The sequence below is a fragment of the Euprymna scolopes genome, chromosome 46 (assembly GCF_053919585.1).
Source record: "Euprymna scolopes isolate OS-2025 chromosome 46, ASM5391958v1, whole genome shotgun sequence".
Lineage (NCBI taxonomy): Eukaryota > Metazoa > Mollusca > Cephalopoda > Sepiida > Sepiolidae > Euprymna > Euprymna scolopes.
In genome coordinates, this window is record NC_136527.1 from 95,559,758 (window position 1) to 95,580,267 (window position 20,510).

The following is a 20,510-nucleotide window of genomic DNA, read 5'->3' on the forward strand; positions in this document are numbered from 1 at the left end:
CTAGCCGCAGAGCAGCATCGGCCTTTCCCGTAAGGAGAGAAAAGACCAGGAATCTCCCCTTCCTCCCCGGAGACTGGATCTGTGAGGTGGATCCTCACCATGCTGTCGATAAAATAACTCCCAGGCAAAATAACCCTAACCCGCCTCTCCCGTAAGGAGAGAAAAGACCAGGAAGCTCCCCTTCCTCCCCAGAGACCGATAAAATAACCCCCAGGCAGAGGGGACTCCTGAAGCCACTCCAATGTTCAAGCCGAGATATCAGATATATATATTTTTTTTTTTCGATTTTTAGAGTTTTAATATTGAAACGGGGTTATTTATTCCATTTTTTTTTTTAATTTAAAAAAAATTTTTCCATCACAATCGCTGTTTTTTTGTTTTTGTTTTTCCGATTTTTTTTAACAGAAGTTTTAACATTGTTCGCTTATTTTGCATCACGTTTGCTGTTTTTTGTTTTTTGTTATAATATTTAAATAGGGTTTTTACGTTCACTTATTCTTTATTTTTCATTTTGTTTTAATTTACCCACACCAAACCCCACCCCCACCTCATCACACCCGGGCAATACCGTTTACCCCCACTAGTTTTTATATAAATGCCACTGTTGTTATTACTGAGAGTCTTTGGAGAGTCGGTCTTGGAGTCAGTCTTTAGGACAATCAGAGGCAGTCTTAGATTTTTGCCTTCGAAGCAATCAGCTCGGCGAGGTCTGTGTTGATGGGGCAACTAGATAGCTATCCGCGGACAACGACGGGGGTCTCTATTTCCACACTAGATGACAGTATCACACACTTACCCAAAACCTAACCAATCTATATTTTTTTTTTTTACACAGTCATCGCCACATTATCAAGGCCAAGAGGCCACTCAAGGATAAGGGTTAAAGAGTGTACAGTAGAAATTGGAAAATATAGTAATCATTAGTAATGAAAATTCGGTAAATTTGTTAACTTATATGGAACGGCTCGTCAAGAACTTGTTTACGTTAGACTTGAAGACAACCATATTGTAGTCAGCTGGAAAGCAGGAAAACGGAAGACAATTCCACAGGCGTGCAGTTCTAAGAAAGAAGCTACGTTTGGATTTAGGCACAGATAAAGAGTGGGGAAAATTATTGACAGTAGTTTCAGCCAGATGGGCGTTTCTCGTGAAAGATTGGCGAGAGGGGGGGGGACGAGAGATTGGAGCTCAGACGAGCACTTGCCATGGAAATAACGATAAAACAAAGACAGGCTCGCAACGTTTCTTCTGTGAGAGAGAGGCTGCAGGGAAGAGAAAAGGGCATCCCCCACCAAACCACGAAGTCTATTTTGTACTCTGTCAAGGCAGGATAGGCTGTTTTTAGCAGTGGGTGCCATCTTGCGTCCAACTTTGGAGCAGGTAGTTCGCTTCTATGAAGCCATAGTAAGTCCTTTTACAGTCTATGATGTGTCAAAGTCTGCTGCAGGTAAAGTATGAGATTAGCCGTTTTTTATAGCACCTTATGGCCCTAAAGTGTGGGTAGCAACCCATACTGGCTGCATACCGAATATGGAAGTTCATAATAATCTGTAATGTAGTTGAAGACATATTGTTTTATAAGGCAGTCCGACACCTAGGCATTTACAAATGTTCTTTTCTTCGTCCACGGCTGAGAACAGAAGTTAAGAAGGCACTGCAGTTGGTGCCCAAGTCTCCTTATTAGAAGAAAAATGAGTCCTTCTTCATTGCTGCTCTTCTGGAGGTTGAAGGTTCAATCCTCAGTATGGACAGTACTCGAAATACAATTGCAAATTATTTAGGACCTCTATTCAGTCATGGCTGACGGAGCAAACGAATGTTACCTTTGTAGATAAAGGGTTCTGTTTGAAATTTTGTTCAATAAGACACACCTGAAGAAGGTTGGAGGTTATGTTGACCAAAATGTTTTGAAAATAATGCTCAATATGAGAACCATAGTCCAAATAATAAAAAATAATGCTAATGAATTAATCTTGAACGTTGTGAGTTCAAGCCCATCTTTCAACACTTGTTTTTTTTTTTTTTTTTTTTTTATATATTTTTCAGGCTATTGCAAATGAGTCTGGTATTAATTTTATTTCTGTGAAAGGACCGGAACTGTTAAATATGGTAAGTTGATTCCACCATTTTCTTTTCTTTCTTTTTTCTTTTTTTTTTTCTTTTCTTTTTTTTTTTCTTTTCTTTTTTTTCTTTCTTTTTTTCTTTCTTTTTCTTCTTTTTTTTTTCCTTTTTTTTCTTTTTTCTTCTGTTTTTTCTTTTTTTTTCTTTCTTTTTTTTCTTTTTTTCTTTTCTTTTTTTCTTTTTTCCTTTCTTTTTCTTTTTTCTTTCTTTTTTTCTTTTTTTCTTCCTTTTTTCTTTTTTTTTTCTTCCTTTTTTTCTTCCTTTTTTTCTTTTCTTTTTTTCTTCCTTTTTTTCTTTTTTTTTCTTTTTTTTCTTTTTTTTTCAAAAGAGTAATGTGATTGATCCTGTTATTTACCCATTTTGTTATTTGCTCATTTTGTCATTTGCGCCCAATCTGTTATTTGCACATTTGGTTATTTGTGCGTTTGATTATTTGCCCGTTCTGTTATTTGCCCGTTCAGTTATTTGCCCGTTTAGTTATTTGCCCGTTCTGTTATTTGCCTGTTCAGTTATTTGCCCGTTCAGTTATTTGCCTGTTCAGTTATTTGCCCGTTTAGTTATTTGCCCATTCTGTTATTTGCCCGTTCTGTTATTTGCCCGTTCAGTTATTTGCCCGTTCAGATATTTGCCCGTTCAGTTATTTGCCCGTTTAGTTATTTGCCCGTTCTGTTATTTGCCCGTTCAGTTATTTGCCCATTCAGTTATTTGCCCGTTTAGTTATTTGCCCGTTTAGTTATTTGCCCGTTTAGTTATTTGCCCGTTCAGTTATTTGCCCGTTCTGTTATTTGCCCGTTCAGTTATTTGCCCGTTCTGTTATTTGCCCGTTCAGTTATTTGCCCATTCAGTTATTTGCCCGTTCAGTTATTTGCCCATTCAGTTATTTGCCCGTTCAGTTATTTGCCCGTTTAGTTATTTGCCCGTTTAGTTATTTGCCCGTTCAGTTATTTGCCCGTTCTGTTATTTGCCCGTTCAGTTATTTGCCCGTTCAGTTATTTGCCCGTTCGGTTATTTGCTCGTTCAGTTATTTGCCCGTTCTGTTATTTGCCCGTTCAGTTATTTGCCCATTCAGTTATTTGCCCGTTCGGTTATTTGCCCGTTTAGTTATTTGCCCGTTCAGTTATTTGCCCGTTCAGTTATTTGCCCGTTCTGTTATTTGCCCGTTCAGTTATTTGCCCGTTCAGTTATTTGCCCGTTCGGTTATTTGCTCGTTCAGTTATTTGCCCGTTCTGTTATTTGCCCGTTTAGTTATTTGCCCGTTCTGTTATTTGCGCATTCTGTGAATTCTTTACATAGAATTATCAGTCGATGATACGTTCTCGACATTCAGTCCTACTGAAGAGGAAGAGGCATTGTGGCTGCTCTGCCAGGTTGAAGTCTTTGTTCTGGGTAGTCCTAGGAGGTCCACACCTACAGGTTTTTACCTTCTCTCTTTGAGAAGGGGTTTATTTATAGCCAATCACCTGAACTACTCCTATTGGGGAATGCTGTCAGTCTGCTAATCAGCAATCCAAAACATTAATTCCTTCACCCTCAACTTTTGTCATTTTGTAATAAAGATATTTTTTTTTGTTCCAATACAGAATTCCCATCTTTAGAGATCAGGATTTTCTCCACAATAAAAAAAAACTAACCTTCCAAGGATGGAATACTGTTGCCATATCTGGGCAGGAGCTGCCAAAAACAGCCTATCATGCCTTGACAGAGTACAAAATAGACTTCGTAGCTTAGTGGGGGATGCCCTTTTCTCTACCCTGCAACCCCTCTCTCACAGAAGAGACATTGCGAGCCTATCCTTGTTTTATCGTTATTTTCATGGCAGGTGCTCGTCTGAACTCCAATCTCTGGTCTCCCCTCGCCAATCTTTCACGAAAAACACCCGTCTAGCTGAATCCACTGTGAAAAATTTCCCCCACTCTATATCTGTGCCTAAATCAAAACGCGGATTCCATGAACAAAGCTTCTTTCTTAGAAGTGCACGCCTGTGGAACTCTGTTCCGTCTGCCTGCTTCCCTCCGGACTACAACTTGGATGTCTTCAAGTCCAATGTTAACAAATTCCTAATGAACCGCCCCCTTAATTAAACACTCCATCAAATCTCCACACTAACGTAATGTACTTGCAATAAATCTTATCCCTGAGTGGCTTCCGGGCCTTGATAAGTGGTGATCACTGTGTAAAAAAAAAAAAAAAAAAAAAAAAAACTTTGCCCTCATGGGGAGGCAAGTAAATAGTTGCGATCCATAATGATGTGGGATGTTGGTCTATTTTGACCCTTATTTCAGCCCAATCCGATCGATCAGTTGCTTTCTTGAGAAGATGTGTATGGATGTTAATCCCAATAGTCTAATATATAAAAGGTTATATGCCTGTCTGTCTGTCCTCATATTTTCAAACTCTATCTCCTTCGAAACTAAAAGTCACAGAGCGGCACTAGGGGCCTTAAATGATTGGATTTTTTAATGGACCGTTCTTCTATTGGTCATTAGCTTGTTAAAATTGTTTTTAAGGGGTCAAGATTGAAAAAAATCGTTATACATTTTGTACATTCATATTCATTTTTGATCATATGTGTGTCACGTTGGTACAGTGGTAACATCACCAGCTTTGAATGTTACAGTTTTGTTTTCAGTTTCGATTCTAGCTGATGGCACCCAAATATTTTTTAAATTTTTTAAAAACTTTTGAGATCACAGCTCTATCATAATATATACAAAATCTGGACGAATTAAAATATCATATTTAAGCGTATTTTACGACCAGGCAAAGCTGGGTGCTCCCCCTTTAGTTTAAAAAAAAAAAAAATCGGTCCAGCAGTTTCAGAGTTCATAGGGAACGTACAACAAAAGTTAAGAAAACTGTTTTTATATTTATTCCTAAAACGTTTTCTAAATAAACTCCTTTCTTAAAACAATGTTCATTTCATCTTTACTCATACTGGGGGTGCCTCAAATCTATTTGATTCTTTTTAGTTATTTTTTTCTTTGTTTCTTTTTTTTTGCTTTTTTCTTCAGTATGTTGGCGAGAGTGAACGAGCGGTCCGGCAAGTGTTTCAACGAGGCCGAAATTCAGCACCATGTGTGATATTTTTTGATGAATTAGACGCCCTCGTTCCTCGGAGACACGACAGTGGAGAGGTAGGTCATCCTGTTGTTATGTATGAATCGGTGTATACCACAGTTTTACCATTGTAATTGATTACAAAACATAGCGGACTCAAGTCTGTACACCTTCAGCGTCAATACTCACACCTAAGAGTATCCTATATCTTTACAGAGTCACCATTCACCCATGCATGGAGTATTGTTACTGTTAAAATGTTTTTGACTGTGTGTGTGTGTTCGTCAATCGGAGTCGATTATGACCATAGACAACTAGTTGTGTGTCCGCAGGTGGCTGATCAGTCCAATCCGGGCATGGAAGCCCCTGCTACATGTTGGACACCAGTGGCTGAAGACGGCCACTTCAGCATCTCGGGCTTTTCGCGCAGCGCGCTTCTCTTTTGCAGATTCAGTTCGTCTTGCCTCCGCGAGCAGAGAGCCCTCGTGTACCAAGCGGTGCCAGGTTGGCCTGTTGGTAGCACTGCTATCCCATGAGCTCACGTCAATGTTGAAGTCTTTCATATAGGACATCCGAGTGTCTGTGAACCATTTGCACTGTCCACTAGCTCTTCTCATTCCGCACCGGAGTTCACCATAGAGCAGTTGTTTTGGTATGCGCGAGTCTGTCATCCGATACACGTGGTCTACCCAGCGGGTTTGCGCTTTGTGGATCGTAGTGATGACGCTTGGGAGCTTGGACCTCTCGAGAACATCAGTGTCTGGGATCTTGTCTTGCCAGCGAATGTTCAAGATGTTCCGAAGACATCGAAGATGGAAGTGGTTTAGTTGTTTTTCGTGACGTCTGGAGAGCACCCACGTTTCACAACCATATAGAAGGGATGCAGGACGACTGCTTTTCTTTAGTCTGCCAAAGGAGCTGCTGGCCTTGGCAATGCGGTTGGTGATGTCGAGGTAGGTGAAGTGGTTTCTGACTGTAATGAGGGGATGACACCAATGATTTCAATGATCGCTTTTATAACCACAGTTATAACAACCAACCAATCACAAGCTTAAGTGTTACTATAAAAAATGTCGAATTTTGGATTAAGCTCAGTTCACTATTGGCCTCTGTCTCGAAACAATTCAATATCGGGACTGCACTGATTCTTCGCCGCCGTCTTTGTTACTAGGAATTACTTAACACTCAAGATCGGGACTGCATTGATTCTTCGCTGATTTGATTTACTGCCACCAGCTTTGTTCAACATAATGTTTTAACACTTAACTGGTTGTGGGCCCAGCACGCTTCCATAGTCTCTCATTTAAATATTGCAATATTTTGGATGTGTAATAGGGTATGATCCCACACAGTCGGACGATTCTATTTATAAACGATGCTGCTAGGAACTGACGAATCAAATTAGTTCACGTTCTGCTACCAACCAATCAGAAACCAGAATTGCTCCATAAATATTAAACCTTTTCTGTAGCAAACCATCGGAAACTGTTCTGTCTACTGCAAACCAGTCACCTCTCAAGACTTGTTTAGAACAACGAACCATCGGAAACTGTTGTGTCTACTGCAAACCAGTCACCTCTCAAGACTTGTTTAGAACAACGAAGCATCGGAAACTGTTCTGTCTACTGCAAACCAGTCACCTCTAAAGACTTGTTTAGAACAACGAACCATCGGAAACTGTTCTGTCTACTGCAAACCAGTCACCTCTCAAGACTTGTTTAAAACAACGAACCATCGGAAACTGTTCTGAAACTAAACATGGCTTACACTTCTAGAAAAGAATCTTAAATCTAATAAGTCTTGCACTATTGGCCCAGCTGCAACCTCTGTACCAATGCTACATCCCTGTACCTTTTTTAGAAAAGAAGTCATATTAAATTGACTCCACATAGAACATTCACACCTAAACCTCTATCTATACTGCTATAAATTTGTTTTTAATAAAATAATTTTTATCCCACGACAAAATGAAGGTGGACCTGTAAATTCACCCTCGTCCGTTTGTCTGTCCGCACTTTTCTCAATAACTACGTCTTGGAATTTTTTGAAATTCTGCACAAACATTAAACATGATATGAATAAATAAGTGAACGAGGCATAAAAAATAGGACTAAGTTCAGCATTGCCCCTACCTCCACCCCATTTAGCCCCCAAAGGTCCCCAAGGCCTAAACCTATTTAAATTTTAGTTCGGCACCATGCAAAACTGATAAATAGACACACACAGAAAATTTTGGACAAATATGGTAAAATAGTCCTAAAAATAGTGTTTTTATTAGCCCTTAAAGAGTCCCTGGGGCACACCCAAGAGTTATCGTGAAATATAGACAAACAAAATTATATAGAAATCAGTTAGTTACAACTTTTCAGAAAGTTTTATAAAAATCCAAGCCATCAATTTTTCTAATAAGCACAAAAGTGTCATTTTTAGCCATTTTAACCTGAAAGGCACCCACTGGGCAAGCAGAGTTTTCTCAGAAAATTCATTCTGTTACTTTTTTACTGATATGTTTAATGTTTGTGCAAAATTTTAAAAAATTCCAAATCGTAGTTATTGAGAAAAATGCAAAAAGGCAAACGGAAAAGGGTGAATTTACAGGTCCACCCTCCTTTTGTCGGGGGGGACAAAATTTTTTTCTTCTCTATATAAATAAAATGAACCCATTTTTTCTCGTCTGATTTTGACCTTAATAGGATTAAAAATCAAGATATTTCATGCAAATATAATATGCACAAACGGCAGAACAATATCTGAGGTGTGTTATAGGCTTATTATTTCTCAAATTCCTCGATAATCTTAGATTTCTATACTTTTTCTGCTGAGAAGTCACGGCCAAAATCGGTTAAGATCAATGGAAGTGGTAAAATATTTTCTCTCTAATAAATTCCTCCTCCCCCTGCCACCACTTAACACCGTTTGGAGATCGTTCACAAGGAACAGTTGAGAAGAGAACACCGGTTTGGCTTCGTAGTTCTTTCATGTGAAGTTATTTAAAATCACTAAACTAAGCTGCAGTGCTCTGTGGCGTAGTGGTTAGCGTGCTGGACAATTCACATTATATTTTCACGTTCGCGCCGACCTACCGTAGTCGTTTTTTTTTTTTTTGTTTTTTTTCCTAAACAACTGGAATGGACTTTTCTTGGTGGCCGAACTGTTAACGTTGCAGATGTTTTTTTTTTTTTTTTTTTTTTTTTTTCACACTTTATTTTCCTACTTTTACTCATGACTCCGGGTTTGATCCTTCCTACTTACCTACCATAACATTTTTTAAAACTCCCCCCCCCCCGTCTCGGAAACAAACACTCGGGCAACGCCGGGTACCCCCGCTAGTTTATAAATATATTTGGATTTATTGCTTTACAAAAACTAATTTTCATGAAAGTGCAGCATCCTTCCACCCTCCAAAAAATCCTTCAAAATTACCACCATTGAAGGTTTTCAAGGACGCTGAAAATGAAAATAACGAGAGACGAAGAAATTATAGTTTCAAAAAGTGGGAGATCACTTTTCTATATTAATTTAACGTAAAATGGTCACCCACTTTATGAGACAAAAAAGAAAAATGGAATGTACAACAAAATCTAATTATTTTTCGCCACAAATATGAAAAGTTACCAAAATTCTAAATGCAAACAAAACATCAACATTATACATACAAGCATAAAAATCTAACAAACATCCACTTATAAATGGATCTATAAAACTATTTTACGTTGTGGCTGTGAAACATTTATCTTCAACAACATGGTCTGAGCACGCTGCAAGATACGCTCCATTCAACAATCTCTCCTTGCTGGAAGCCTTTGGCTCGGCCATTCGCTACCCAGAAACGGTAACATGTTTCAGTAGAGTTCAAATCCAGGAACAACACGTAATCAGACCAAAAAAAATTGATATTGAAAAGGGTTGGTTCTTATAAGATGTTTGAGTGCAATCTACATTCTGGAGAAAATTGGGGTGTATACTTTGTGAAAATAAATATTTTTTTTTTTTTTAGAGGTGTGGTGGGAGAAAGTGGAGGGATGCTGTTTCCCATGTTTAAGCCATTAGGTGATTCTTTTAGTTTGGCGGTTATTTATTTCCCTTGGTTTAAAATTTCCCATATCTTTAAGTTGTTTTTATGTTTGTATATCTTTTATTTAATTTCCTCATCTGTGAAGCCATCGACCCAGCACCACGACCAGACTGAAAGAAACGCTGCAGTGGCCAACTGGCTCAGAAACAGGATACTAAAATGATCCTTGGCTCCTCGCCTCTACAGGCTCTGTCGATGGAACCATGAAGGCTTACGCTTGTAGCGGAAACAGCCCCTGACTGCCGCGCCTGGTCAGCCATTATATGGGATGCGGTGAAATTGTTGGATGGAGCCAACCCTAACCCGATCAAGAGCAAACACCGTAACAACCAACCAAACATTTATTTACAAAACAATCGCTCTAGCATGAATTAATTCCGAGGGTCAATTTGCCACTAAACAAACAAAAAAAAAATATTTGAAGACATAATTATAAGAACTTGAAAAAATTTCTGGATTCAGCATTAAATAACGAAAAAGGGTTGATATGCCGTAAAATAAAAGAACCAACCAACCTGTAACTGTTTTGCAACTATTTATTCACCACTTATTAAGGCCCAGGAGCCACTCGGGGATAAGGGTTATTGCGTGTACAGTAATCAATTAATTCTAAAGGTCAATATGCCACTAAAAAAAAAAAAATACTTGAAGATATAATTATAAAAACTCAAAAAATTACTGGATTCAGCATTAAATAACGAAAAAGGGTTGATATGCCGTAAAATAAAAGAACCAACCAACCTGTCCATATTTTACAACTAGTTTAGTGAAATGTACTCTGATGAACTCCTGGCACTTGTGTCTTTTTTTTTTTTTACATGGGAAGGTCACCACTTATCAAGGCCAAAGAGCAGGTCTTTTCTTTTTACATGGTAGTCACCACTTATCAAGGCCCGGAAGCCACTCAGGGATAAGGGTTATTGCGTGTACAGTAATCAATGGGATATTATCGTAGTAATAGTTAGTATTGGAGATTTGATAAAGTGTCATTATTTAAGGGGGCGGTTCATCAGGAATTTGTTTGTGTTGGACTTGAAGACATCCAAGTTGAATTCGGGGGGGGGGGGGGAGACAGGCAAGCGGCAGAGAGTTCCGCAGCCATGCAGTTCTAAGAAAGAAGCTTTGTTCATGGAATCTACGTTTTGATTTAGGCACGGATAAAGAATGGGGACAATTATTGACAGTGGATGTATATACTCTTGACGACGCCAAGAAGCAGCGAAATCCCACCCTTTCACTGTTGAAGTTCCTAGATGACGGAAAGCCTTCTACTGTAAGAGTTATATTATCGTGCACCAAAAAAAGGCACCAAGACGGTGTATGTTGTATAATCGTCTAAATGTTGATATGCGTACTTGGGACGATGAGTTCATCCTAATACGTATCGCTAAATGTCTATTGTTGGTGATTCCTCACTGTTTGAAACTTAGCTTATGTTGTTGCTGTCTCTTTGATGTATATACTCTTGACGAAGTCAATAAACAGCAAAATCCCACCCCTTCACTATTGAAGTTCCTAGATGACGGAAAGCCTTCTACTGCAAGAGTTTCTTCTCTTGGACTGCTAGACTTTTGAATTTCATGTTTCCTGCTCCCCTGACTGTACAAACATGCAAACATGCAGAAGTTTAAATATGATGTGAACAGGCATCTTTCTTTTTTTATTTTTGCATAGGACTCACCATTTATCAAGGCCCAGTTTGTTCCACAGAAAAAACAATTTCATCAAATCCACACGTGACCTTAACCCTAACCCACACTTGACCCTAACCCACACTTGACCCTAACCAACACTTGACACTAACCCTAACCTTCACTTGACACTAACCCTAACTCACACTTGATCCTAACCTTAACGCACACTTGACCTTAACCCTAACCCACACTTGACCTGGTGAAGAGGTAATAAAAATAACTCTGAATTTCGGAAACCACCAAAATAGAAATAGCTTTAAAAGGGAGGTAATTCTGTTGTCCCTAAAGCGAGATGTTTTCCATGCTTGGTTTTGTAGTAATAATATCATTGTCATATCATATGAATCCGAAGATTCTATTGTTGGCATTGGTTTCCCTGATATTTTTCTAGGAAGACATCAGATACTCATGGGAAGAACTATGTGAAGGTTTTTTTTTTTTTTTTTTTTTTTTTGTACAAACAAGTCACCACTTATCAAGGCTCAGAGGCCACTCGAGGATAAGGGTTAATGAGTGTACGGTAGTCAATGGGACAATATCGTAGTAATCGTTAATAGTATAAATTTGGTAAATTGGATTACTTAAGGGAAACGGCTCATCAAGAACTTGTTTACATTGGACTTGAAGACGACCATATTGTAGTCAGCTGGAAAGCAGGCAAACGGAAGAAAGTTCCACAGACGTGCAGTTCTAAGACAGAAGCTTTGTTCATGGAATCTACGGTTAGGTTTAGGTACAGATAAAGAGTGGGGGAAATTACTGATAGTGTTTTCAACTAGTCGAGTGTTTCTCATGAATGTTTGGCGAGGAGGGACCATAGATTGGAGCTCAGACGAGCACTTGCCATGAAAATAATAAAGCAGAGACAGACTTGCAAATCTCTTCTGTGCGAAAAAGGTTGCAGGGAAGAGAAAAGGGCATCCCTCACTAGGCTATGAAGTCTATTTTGAACTCTATCAAGGTAAGATAAGATTTTCTGACAGCTCCTGCCCAGATGGCAACAGTATTCCATCCTTGGACGTATCTGGCTCTTATATAGATAGAGAATTGCATCAGCAGTGAGATATCTACTGGATTGATAGAAGGATCCGACCATTTTTCCAGTGGCCTTGGCAATGGATTCAATGTTTTAGTCTTTATCGCTTTCTTTTGCCAAGAAGGTGAAATCTACAATTTTGCTTAACTTTGCAGCCAATTCTACCCTTTGCGACCAAGGCCGCCAACCCCCAATATTTCCTCCTGTATCAGAAAACACACTATGTGATATACAAATATCTGTACGTGATGTTGCCAAGCTAATCAAGAACCTTGATTCCAGTAAAGCACCTGACCCTGACAGCATCCCAATTATAGTATTAAAAAAACTTCAACCAGAACTAGCACCCATACTTACAAAACTGTTTAAACGTTGTCTTAAGGAGAATTGCTTCCCATCACCCTGGAAAATCTCATCAGTATGCCCTGTATTTAAGAATTCAGGTGATCGCTCATCCCCCTCTCAGTACAGGCCAATAAGTCTCCTGTGCGTCATGAGTAAGTTGCTGGAATCTGTGTTAAATAGAGAAGTAATCAACCATCTCAGCAAAAATAACCTTCTTAGTGACACACAATATGGTTTCCGTTCTGCTAGATCTACAGCAGATGTGCTTACAGTTATATCTCATAGGATTAGTGAATCTCTCGACAGAGGCAACCTTTCTAGGGCAATTGCTCTTGACATATCAAAGGCCTTTGATAGGGTATGGCATGAAGGTTTACTTCACAAGATCTCCAGCTATGGTATAGCTGGAAATGTCTTCTCAATTATTAAATCATTTCTCTCTGATAGAGTAGTAGTTGATGGGCAAAAATCAGAAGCTCATAGTATAAATGCTGGAGTCCCTCAGGGGTCCATCCTGGGCCCAATTCTTTTCCAAATCACATCCTTACATCATTTGTAGACATTTTTGCTGACGACACTACCATCTACGGTAGCACATCTAAGACAGTAAACGACCAAATTCTCTCCAATTCTCTCTCCTCTGATCTTGATCACGTCGTACAATGGGGAAAGGAGTGGCTGGTTACTTTTAATGCATCTAAAACCAAGCTTCTATCTTTACATGATCAACGTTCTGATCCCCATCTGGCATCAATTTAAATGTATGGCTCTTGTCTTGGGGAGGCCTCAACTTTACCCTCTCCTCATCAGCTGCTAAAACGGTACTGCCACCAGCAGCATTCGCCACCAGACAGGGTAATGAAAAAAGACCGATAGTCTCGATTAGTTGTAAACATTTCACAGATGTTACGGCAGAGAATTTTCAACGGATTTTCTTGATAAAAAAAGTTAGTCAGAACGATTGCCAGATAACCGTCCATTAGTTTTTCCTGAAATTTTTCCACAAATTGTATTTCATTAATTAGATGTGCACAGTAAATAAAATTTTTGCGAAAATTCCAATTGCATCCCCAGGGGCTCAAAAGAGGTCAAAAATGCCTCAAAGTGACACTTTTTGCCCCATATCGTTTGATCCATCCATTAGATTTTCCTGAAACTTGGCCAAAATGTGGAGGCCATTGTTCTTAATATAAATTCAGTATGGGTGACCCTGTCAAAATTCTGGTTCGCATCCCTCTGGAACTTTTAGGGCTAAAAACATGCCTTTTTGGAGCTTTTTTTTTTTTTTCTGGAACTTGATATGTATGTCTATATAGTGGTTTTCCATGGTGCTGAATTCAAATATACATGTCTTAAGGAGTGAAACTGCACCGTTTGTTCATTTTCACTGGAATTCAGCTTTCCTAGGAGCTCAAAAAGTGTCACAAATGCCCCGAAATTGCAAAAAAAATGACACTTTTTACCCCATAACTTTTGACCCATCCATGGAGGCATCATTTCTTTATTATTTTTTGTGAGATCATGCATGTGCAGCTTTTTTTTTTTTACTTTTGACATTTGTTTTATTGATCAATTTATGTGATTTTTGGAATATGATATTTTCTTTCTGTCACAAATACATATGATATACAGATTTTTTTTTTATTTTTGTTTTTTAATACAGAGAAAATTCTGAACAAGAGCCTTGTCGCTTTTTTATTTTTTTTTAAGTGAGCAAAAACCATTTTAAATTATTTAAAAAGACATTAGCACTTTTAACATTGATGTATTGCTGTAATGGTATTTAAAAAAACAAAACAAAAAAAAACAAAATGGGATTCAAGACAAATGTTGAACAGTTTTTTTTCTCAAATCCGAGAGAAAAAAAAATCAACTCACTTTTATTGTCTCCTTTAAATTGAAGAGTTTTTTTCCTTTTTTTCCGCATCAGGGTGGTGCAAGCGTGAGGGTCGTTAACCAAATGCTAACAGAAATGGATGGTTTGGAGGATCGAAAAATGGTGTTCATAATGGCAGCAACAAATAGACCTGGTTAGTTTTTTTTGTTTTTTTTTTTCAATATATTTTTCATTATTTTATTTATTTTTTTTTTTGTTTCTTACAAATTTTTTTTTCTATTTCGATTCTTTTATGGCAGCAACAAATAGACCTGGTTATTTTTTTTTGTTTTTTTTTATATTTTTTCTTACAAATTATTTTTTTATTTCGATTCTTTTATGCTGGATTAATTTTAATTATTTATTTATTTTCCTTGGATATAATTGACCTGGCAGTTAATTTTTAATATTTATTTTATTTTCTTAGATATAATTGACCCAGCAATTCTTCGACCTGGTCGAATGGACAAGATCTTGTATGTTGGTCTTCCCTCTCCAGCAGACCGCTTGGATATTCTTAATACAATTACAAAGGTTTCATTTTTTTATTTTTTTGATTGCTCTTTTTTTTTTCTTCTTTTTTTTTTCTTCTTCTTTTTTCTTCTTTTTTCTTCTTTTTCCTTTTTGTTTTACATTTTCTTTCTTTTTTCTTTTTTTTTAAACATTTTCTATTTATTTTTTAACATTTTTTTCTTCTTTTTCCTTTTTGTTTTACATTTTCTTTCTTTTTTCTTTTTTTTAAACATTTTCTATTTATATTTTAACAATTTTTTCTTTTTTTCTAATTAATTTTTGGTTCTTTTCTTTTTAACTTTTTTTTTTCTATTTAGTTTTTTGTTCTTTGCTTTTCCTTTTTACATTTTTTCATTTTATTTTTATTTTTTTAACATTTTATTTTTTTATTTAGTTTTTCGTTTTTTCTTTTTCTTCATACTTTTCTCTTTTCATCTTTCTTTTCTTTTTTTTTTTTTGTTTTTTTTAGTTTTCATTTCTTTTCTTACTAGCATTTCAGCCCGGCGTTGCCCGGGTGTTTGGAGGTGTATGTTGAACAAAAAAAAAAGGTCAATTTTTTTAACTTTGACCCCTATTATGACCCCTTAAAATTTATTGTTTGGGGCTCACATCAAGTTATTAAGTTAGATCCATGTCCAAAGAATCTCTATCTAAAATTTCAAGTGTTTACACCCAAAATTGTCAGAGGAGTTTGGTAGAGTTCTCAAAGGTCAAATCGTTGAACTTTGACCCCTTAACAGCCAAATTTTTGGCCGAAAACCGATCATATCGATTTTCCCAAATCTCAGTACCCTGTATATCAAATTTCGAGTCTGTAGACTTAAAATTGACAGAGTTATTGTGTTGGAAAATGTACACACACAGACAGACACACAGACACGTTCACTTTGATAGATTAAACAAAAATATATACGTATACATAAATATATATGGAAACAATTTTGTGTTTACTGCACACTTTTTACGCAAATATTATGCAAGTATAAATCATGTAGAATATCTGCATGAATATAATTACACGTAATAGTTAACTAAAGATGATCATCCCATAAGAAAACGGAAAAAACTAACAGGGAATTAATTAAAATGAATGTTTAAAAGAATATGCAAATTAGCTCTTTTGCCAGTGAATGCAATTCTATGACCCATATATAAGAAAATTGTATTTTCTTTTTAAATAAATAGAAAATACAATTTAAATAAATAGAAAAGAGGGTTTTAATATGAATATCGATACACACAAAAGAAAACCGAATTTATAGGAGTATAGAATTGCTATCTTTTCGAAATATTTTGTTTTCCTTTTAAATTTCTGTTGTCTTTATTTCCTTTTGTTCTTATAAAAAAAAAAACAGATGAATGCAATTTCATGATTCATATATAATAAAGTTGTATTTTTTTTTAAAATAAATAGATAAAAGTGTTTTTAATATGAATATCGATACAAAAAAATATAGGAGTGGAGATAGACAGATAGGAATAAATATCATTAAAAGATGATTACGCTATGTTTATTTTTCATTAGAGAGTATTTATGTCTTATTATGAAAAGAGTCTGTACTCCTGCATTTATCAACCCGTTTTTCCCCTGTATGTTGCATCAGCATATTTCGTCAGTTTACGTAAACCGCCAAAATATGGCGAAACACTTAGCCAAAAATTATTTTTTTTAAAACAAATTTATAGCAGTACAGATGGAGGTTTAGGTGTGAATGTTCTATGTGGAGTCAATTTAATATGACTTCTTTTCTAAAATGGGATGGGACAGAGGTTGCAGCTTGGCCAATAGTGCGAGACTTATTAGGTTTAAGATTCTTTTCTGTAAGCCATGTTTCGTTTCAGAACAGTTTCCGATGGTTCGTTGTTCTAAACAAGTCTTGAGAGGTGACTGGTTTGCAGTAGACAGAACAGTTTCCGATGGTTTGCTACAGAAAAGGTTTAATATTTATGGAGCAATTCTGGTTTCTGATTGGTTGGTAGCAGAACGTGAATTAATTTGATTCGTCAGTTCCTAGCAGCATCGTTTATAAATAGAATCGTCCGACTGTGTGGGATCATACCCCATTACACATCCAAAATATTACAATATTTAAATGAGAGACTATGGAAGCGTGCTGGGCCCACAACCAGTTAAGTGTTCAAACATTATGTTGAACAAAGCTGGTGGCAGTAAATCAAATCAGCGAAGAACCAATGCAGTCCTGATCTTGAGTGTTAAGTAATTCTTAGTAACAAAGACAGCGGCAAAGAATCAGTGCAGTTCCGATATTGAGTTGTTTCGAGACAGAGGCCAATAGTGAACTGAGCTTAATCCAAAATTCGACATTTTTTATAGTAACACTTAAGCTTGTGATTGGTTGGTTGTATAACTGTCGTTATAAAAGCGATCGTCGAAATCATTGGTGTCATCCCCTCATTATAGTCAAAAACATTTGTACAGTAACAATACTCCATGCATGGGTGAATGGTGACTCTTAGGTGTGAGTATTGACGCTGAAGGTGTACAGACTTGAGTCCGCTATGTTTTGTAATCAATTACAATGGTACAACTGTGCTATACACCGATTCACACATAACAACAGGATGACCTACCTCTCCACTGTAATGTCTCCAAGGAACGAGGGCGTCTAATTCATCAAAAAATATCACACATGAATTTCGGCCTTGTTGAAACACTTCCCGGACCGCTCGTTCACTCTCGCCAACATACTGAAACTGCTGGACCGATTTTTTTTTTTTTAAACTAAAGGGGGAGCACCCAACTTTGCCCAGTCATAAAATATGCTTAAATATATTTTAATTTGTCCAGATTTCGTATATATTATGATAGAGTTGTGATCTCAAAAGTTTTTAAAAAATTAAAAAAATATTTGGGTGCCATCAGCTAGAATCGAAACTGGAATCAAAACTGTAACATTCGAAGCTGGTGATGTTACCACTGTACCAACGTGATACACATATGATCAAAAATGAATATGAATGTACAAATGTATAACGATTTTTTTCAATCTTGACCCTTTAAAAACAATTTTAACCAGCTAATGACCTATAGAAGAACGGTCCATTAAAAAAATCCAATCATTTGAGGCCCCTAGTGCCGCTCTGTGACTTTTAGTTTCGAAGGAGATAGAATTTGAAATTATGAGGACAGACAGACAGGCATATAACCTTTTATATATTAGACTATTGGGATTAACATCCATACACATCTTCCCAGTTTAAACCATTGACCAATATCGTTTTGGAACCCTGTCTAAGAGAGAAAGGCTAGTAGCAGATGCACCAGCCCAAACCTAGCAACAAGTGCTTTTTTTTCCTTTTCTTCTTCCTTGCCTTGTTGTGTTATATTTTGGGTCTCATTAAAAGAGTCTTATTATAAGTGATGCTTAGAAAGAGTCTTATTACAAGTATGTTGTATCTTAGTGAGAGAGAGAGAGAGAGAGATGTTGTTGTAAGAGTTCTAGAGAGGGATGTTGTGAGAGAGATTGTTCGTTCCGTGTTTGTGTTATGACTTCATATATATTAAAAATATGTTCATTCTTAGGTTTACCTTTTTGTAAGAATCACAAACACAAGACGAGCTTTATCAAAACACATAATGGGTTTATTTCTTCACGACCGGCTGTGGTTTTCTCATCAAGAATTCAAAGCTTCACATATTAAGTTTAAAAGTGATCGTCTAGCTTCTAGAGGTTCGAATTTCAAACTCCAGACTTTCTCTGAGTTTCTCACTGACTCTCTCCCTAACTTCCTATATTGAGAAATCCATGCATGTCCGGCCTCGTGAGCAAAATTCACGTGTTTCAACATGCGCAACTTTGCACGTTTCCGACATTATGATTTCCCAATAAGCTATTTTTTCTTTGATGTTTTTACAAAGGAATTCAACCTACATTTCTAATTCATTTAACCCATATTTTATTATCCACATTCTTTCTAACAATTGAATAGTTTATTTATTATTTATTTCATCAGGATTAACAATTTACTGGACATTCCATTTAAACCTATATCCAAGGTTCGATTTCTGCTTATGTAACAGTTGTAAAGCTGGAGAAAGAAATCTGGTTGTATCTAAAGGTTATTCTCGCGTTGCCTATGTATAGTTCAAACATTTCAAAATACAACACACTGAAGATGGAGTATACCTCCAAAATATATTTGTGATAAATTTCAAACACCAAAAAAATTTGTATATTTTCCTAATATTACTTTGTGATTTGGCTTTCAAACACACTTGATGCATATTTTATTTTATTAAAAAGCTCAAATATTTTTTTATTTAGAAAAATAAATTTTTTTTAATGATTTTTTTTTGTTTATATGCTTGGAAATTTTAAGGAAATACAAAATTTTATTTTTAATTGACATTAACATGTGTTTTTTTTTTAATTTTCAATTTTGCCATTTCTACAGAATGGTACAATGCCTGCGATTGCTGACAAAGATTTACTCAAAGAGGTTGCTAATGATAGCCGGTGCCAAGGTTTTACGTAAGTTTCTCTTTCATTTTTTTTTCTTTTTTCTTTTTCTTTCTTTTTTCTTTTTATTTTTTATTTTATTTTTTCTTTTATATTTTTCTTTCTTTTTTATCTTTTAGTTTTCTTTCTTTTTTCTTTTCTTTTTTTTCTTTTTCATTTTTTCTTTTTCTTTCTTTTTATTTATTCTTTTTCATTTTTTCTTTTTCTTTTTTTATTTCCTATTTTTATTTTTATTTTCTATTTTTCTTTCTTTTTAATTTTTTATTTTTATTTTTCTTTCTTTTTTATTTTTTACTTTTTGTTTTTCTTTCTTTTCCATTTTTTGTTTTTCTTTTTCATTTTTTATTTTTATTTTGATTTCTTTGTTTTTTATTTTTCTATTTTTATTTTCTTTTTCATTTTTTGTTTTATTTTTCTTTCGTTTTCATTTTTATTATTTTTTTCATTTTTTATTTTTTATTTTTCTTTCTTTTTATTTTCTATTATTTTTCTTTCCTTTTAATTTCTATTTTTTATTTTTCTTTCTTTTTATTTTCTATATTTTTTTTTTCTTTCTTTTCAATTTTCTATTTTTTGTTCTTTCTTTTTCATTTTCTATTTTTTGTTTTTCTTTCTTTTTTATTTTTTGTTTTTCTTTTTCATCTTTATTTATTTTCATTTTTCATTTTTTATTTTTATTTTTTTTCATTTTCTTTTTTTGTTTTGCTTTTTTATTTTCTTTTTCTATTTTTTCTTTTTTAATTTTATATTTCCTTTTTTAAGAGTTGTTAGTTTTTTGTTGTTTAAATCAAGAAAAATTTTAAACATTGATATTTTATTTTATTTCTAACATTTCGAACTGATTAACACTTAGCACTTTTATCTGTTGCGCCACGTTTTTTGTAGACAATATATAGTATTTTATTCTTATCATTTTGTTTTTCTTTCCAGTGGTGCTGATTTGTCTTCATTGGTCCGTGAGGCAAGTGTGAATGCATTACGAGCGAGCATTAGTAACGCGTTTGAAACAAAAGACTTTCAGAAGCGTTTGGCGGTCGATAAAATTCATATGGACCAAGCTTTTAATAAAGTGAAACAATCGGTCGCTGCCAAGGTATTTGTTAATTTCAAAATCTCACTAATCAATTGCTGATTCTTAATTTTCGTCATCAGTTGTTTTATCAAATATTTTATAATATTATTATATAATATATAATAACAAAACATGATCAAAGGTCAGTGCATTTGTTGAAATAGTTGTATCGTAGATACAGCATAATTTTTGTTATCAATTGTTTTATCGAATATTTTATAATATTGTTATATAAAATAT

General features: G+C 35.5%; 1 protein-coding gene across 2 annotated transcripts in view; it reads left to right on the top strand.

Annotated features, from left to right (window-relative positions):
* The window catches only part of LOC145270723 (nuclear valosin-containing protein-like), an 88,776-nt gene that overhangs the window by 64,713 nt on the left and 3,553 nt on the right, over positions 1-20,510 (top strand). For both annotated transcript variants that reach the window (XM_080126331.1, XM_080126332.1), the window contains 6 exons: positions 2,047-2,109; positions 5,133-5,255; positions 14,259-14,358; positions 14,632-14,738; positions 19,134-19,210; positions 20,129-20,291. In XM_080126331.1, the coding sequence (XP_079982457.1) occupies positions 2,047-2,109; positions 5,133-5,255; positions 14,259-14,358; positions 14,632-14,738; positions 19,134-19,210; positions 20,129-20,291 (633 nt within the window). The remainder of the gene's footprint in view (positions 1-2,046; positions 2,110-5,132; positions 5,256-14,258; positions 14,359-14,631; positions 14,739-19,133; positions 19,211-20,128; positions 20,292-20,510) is intronic.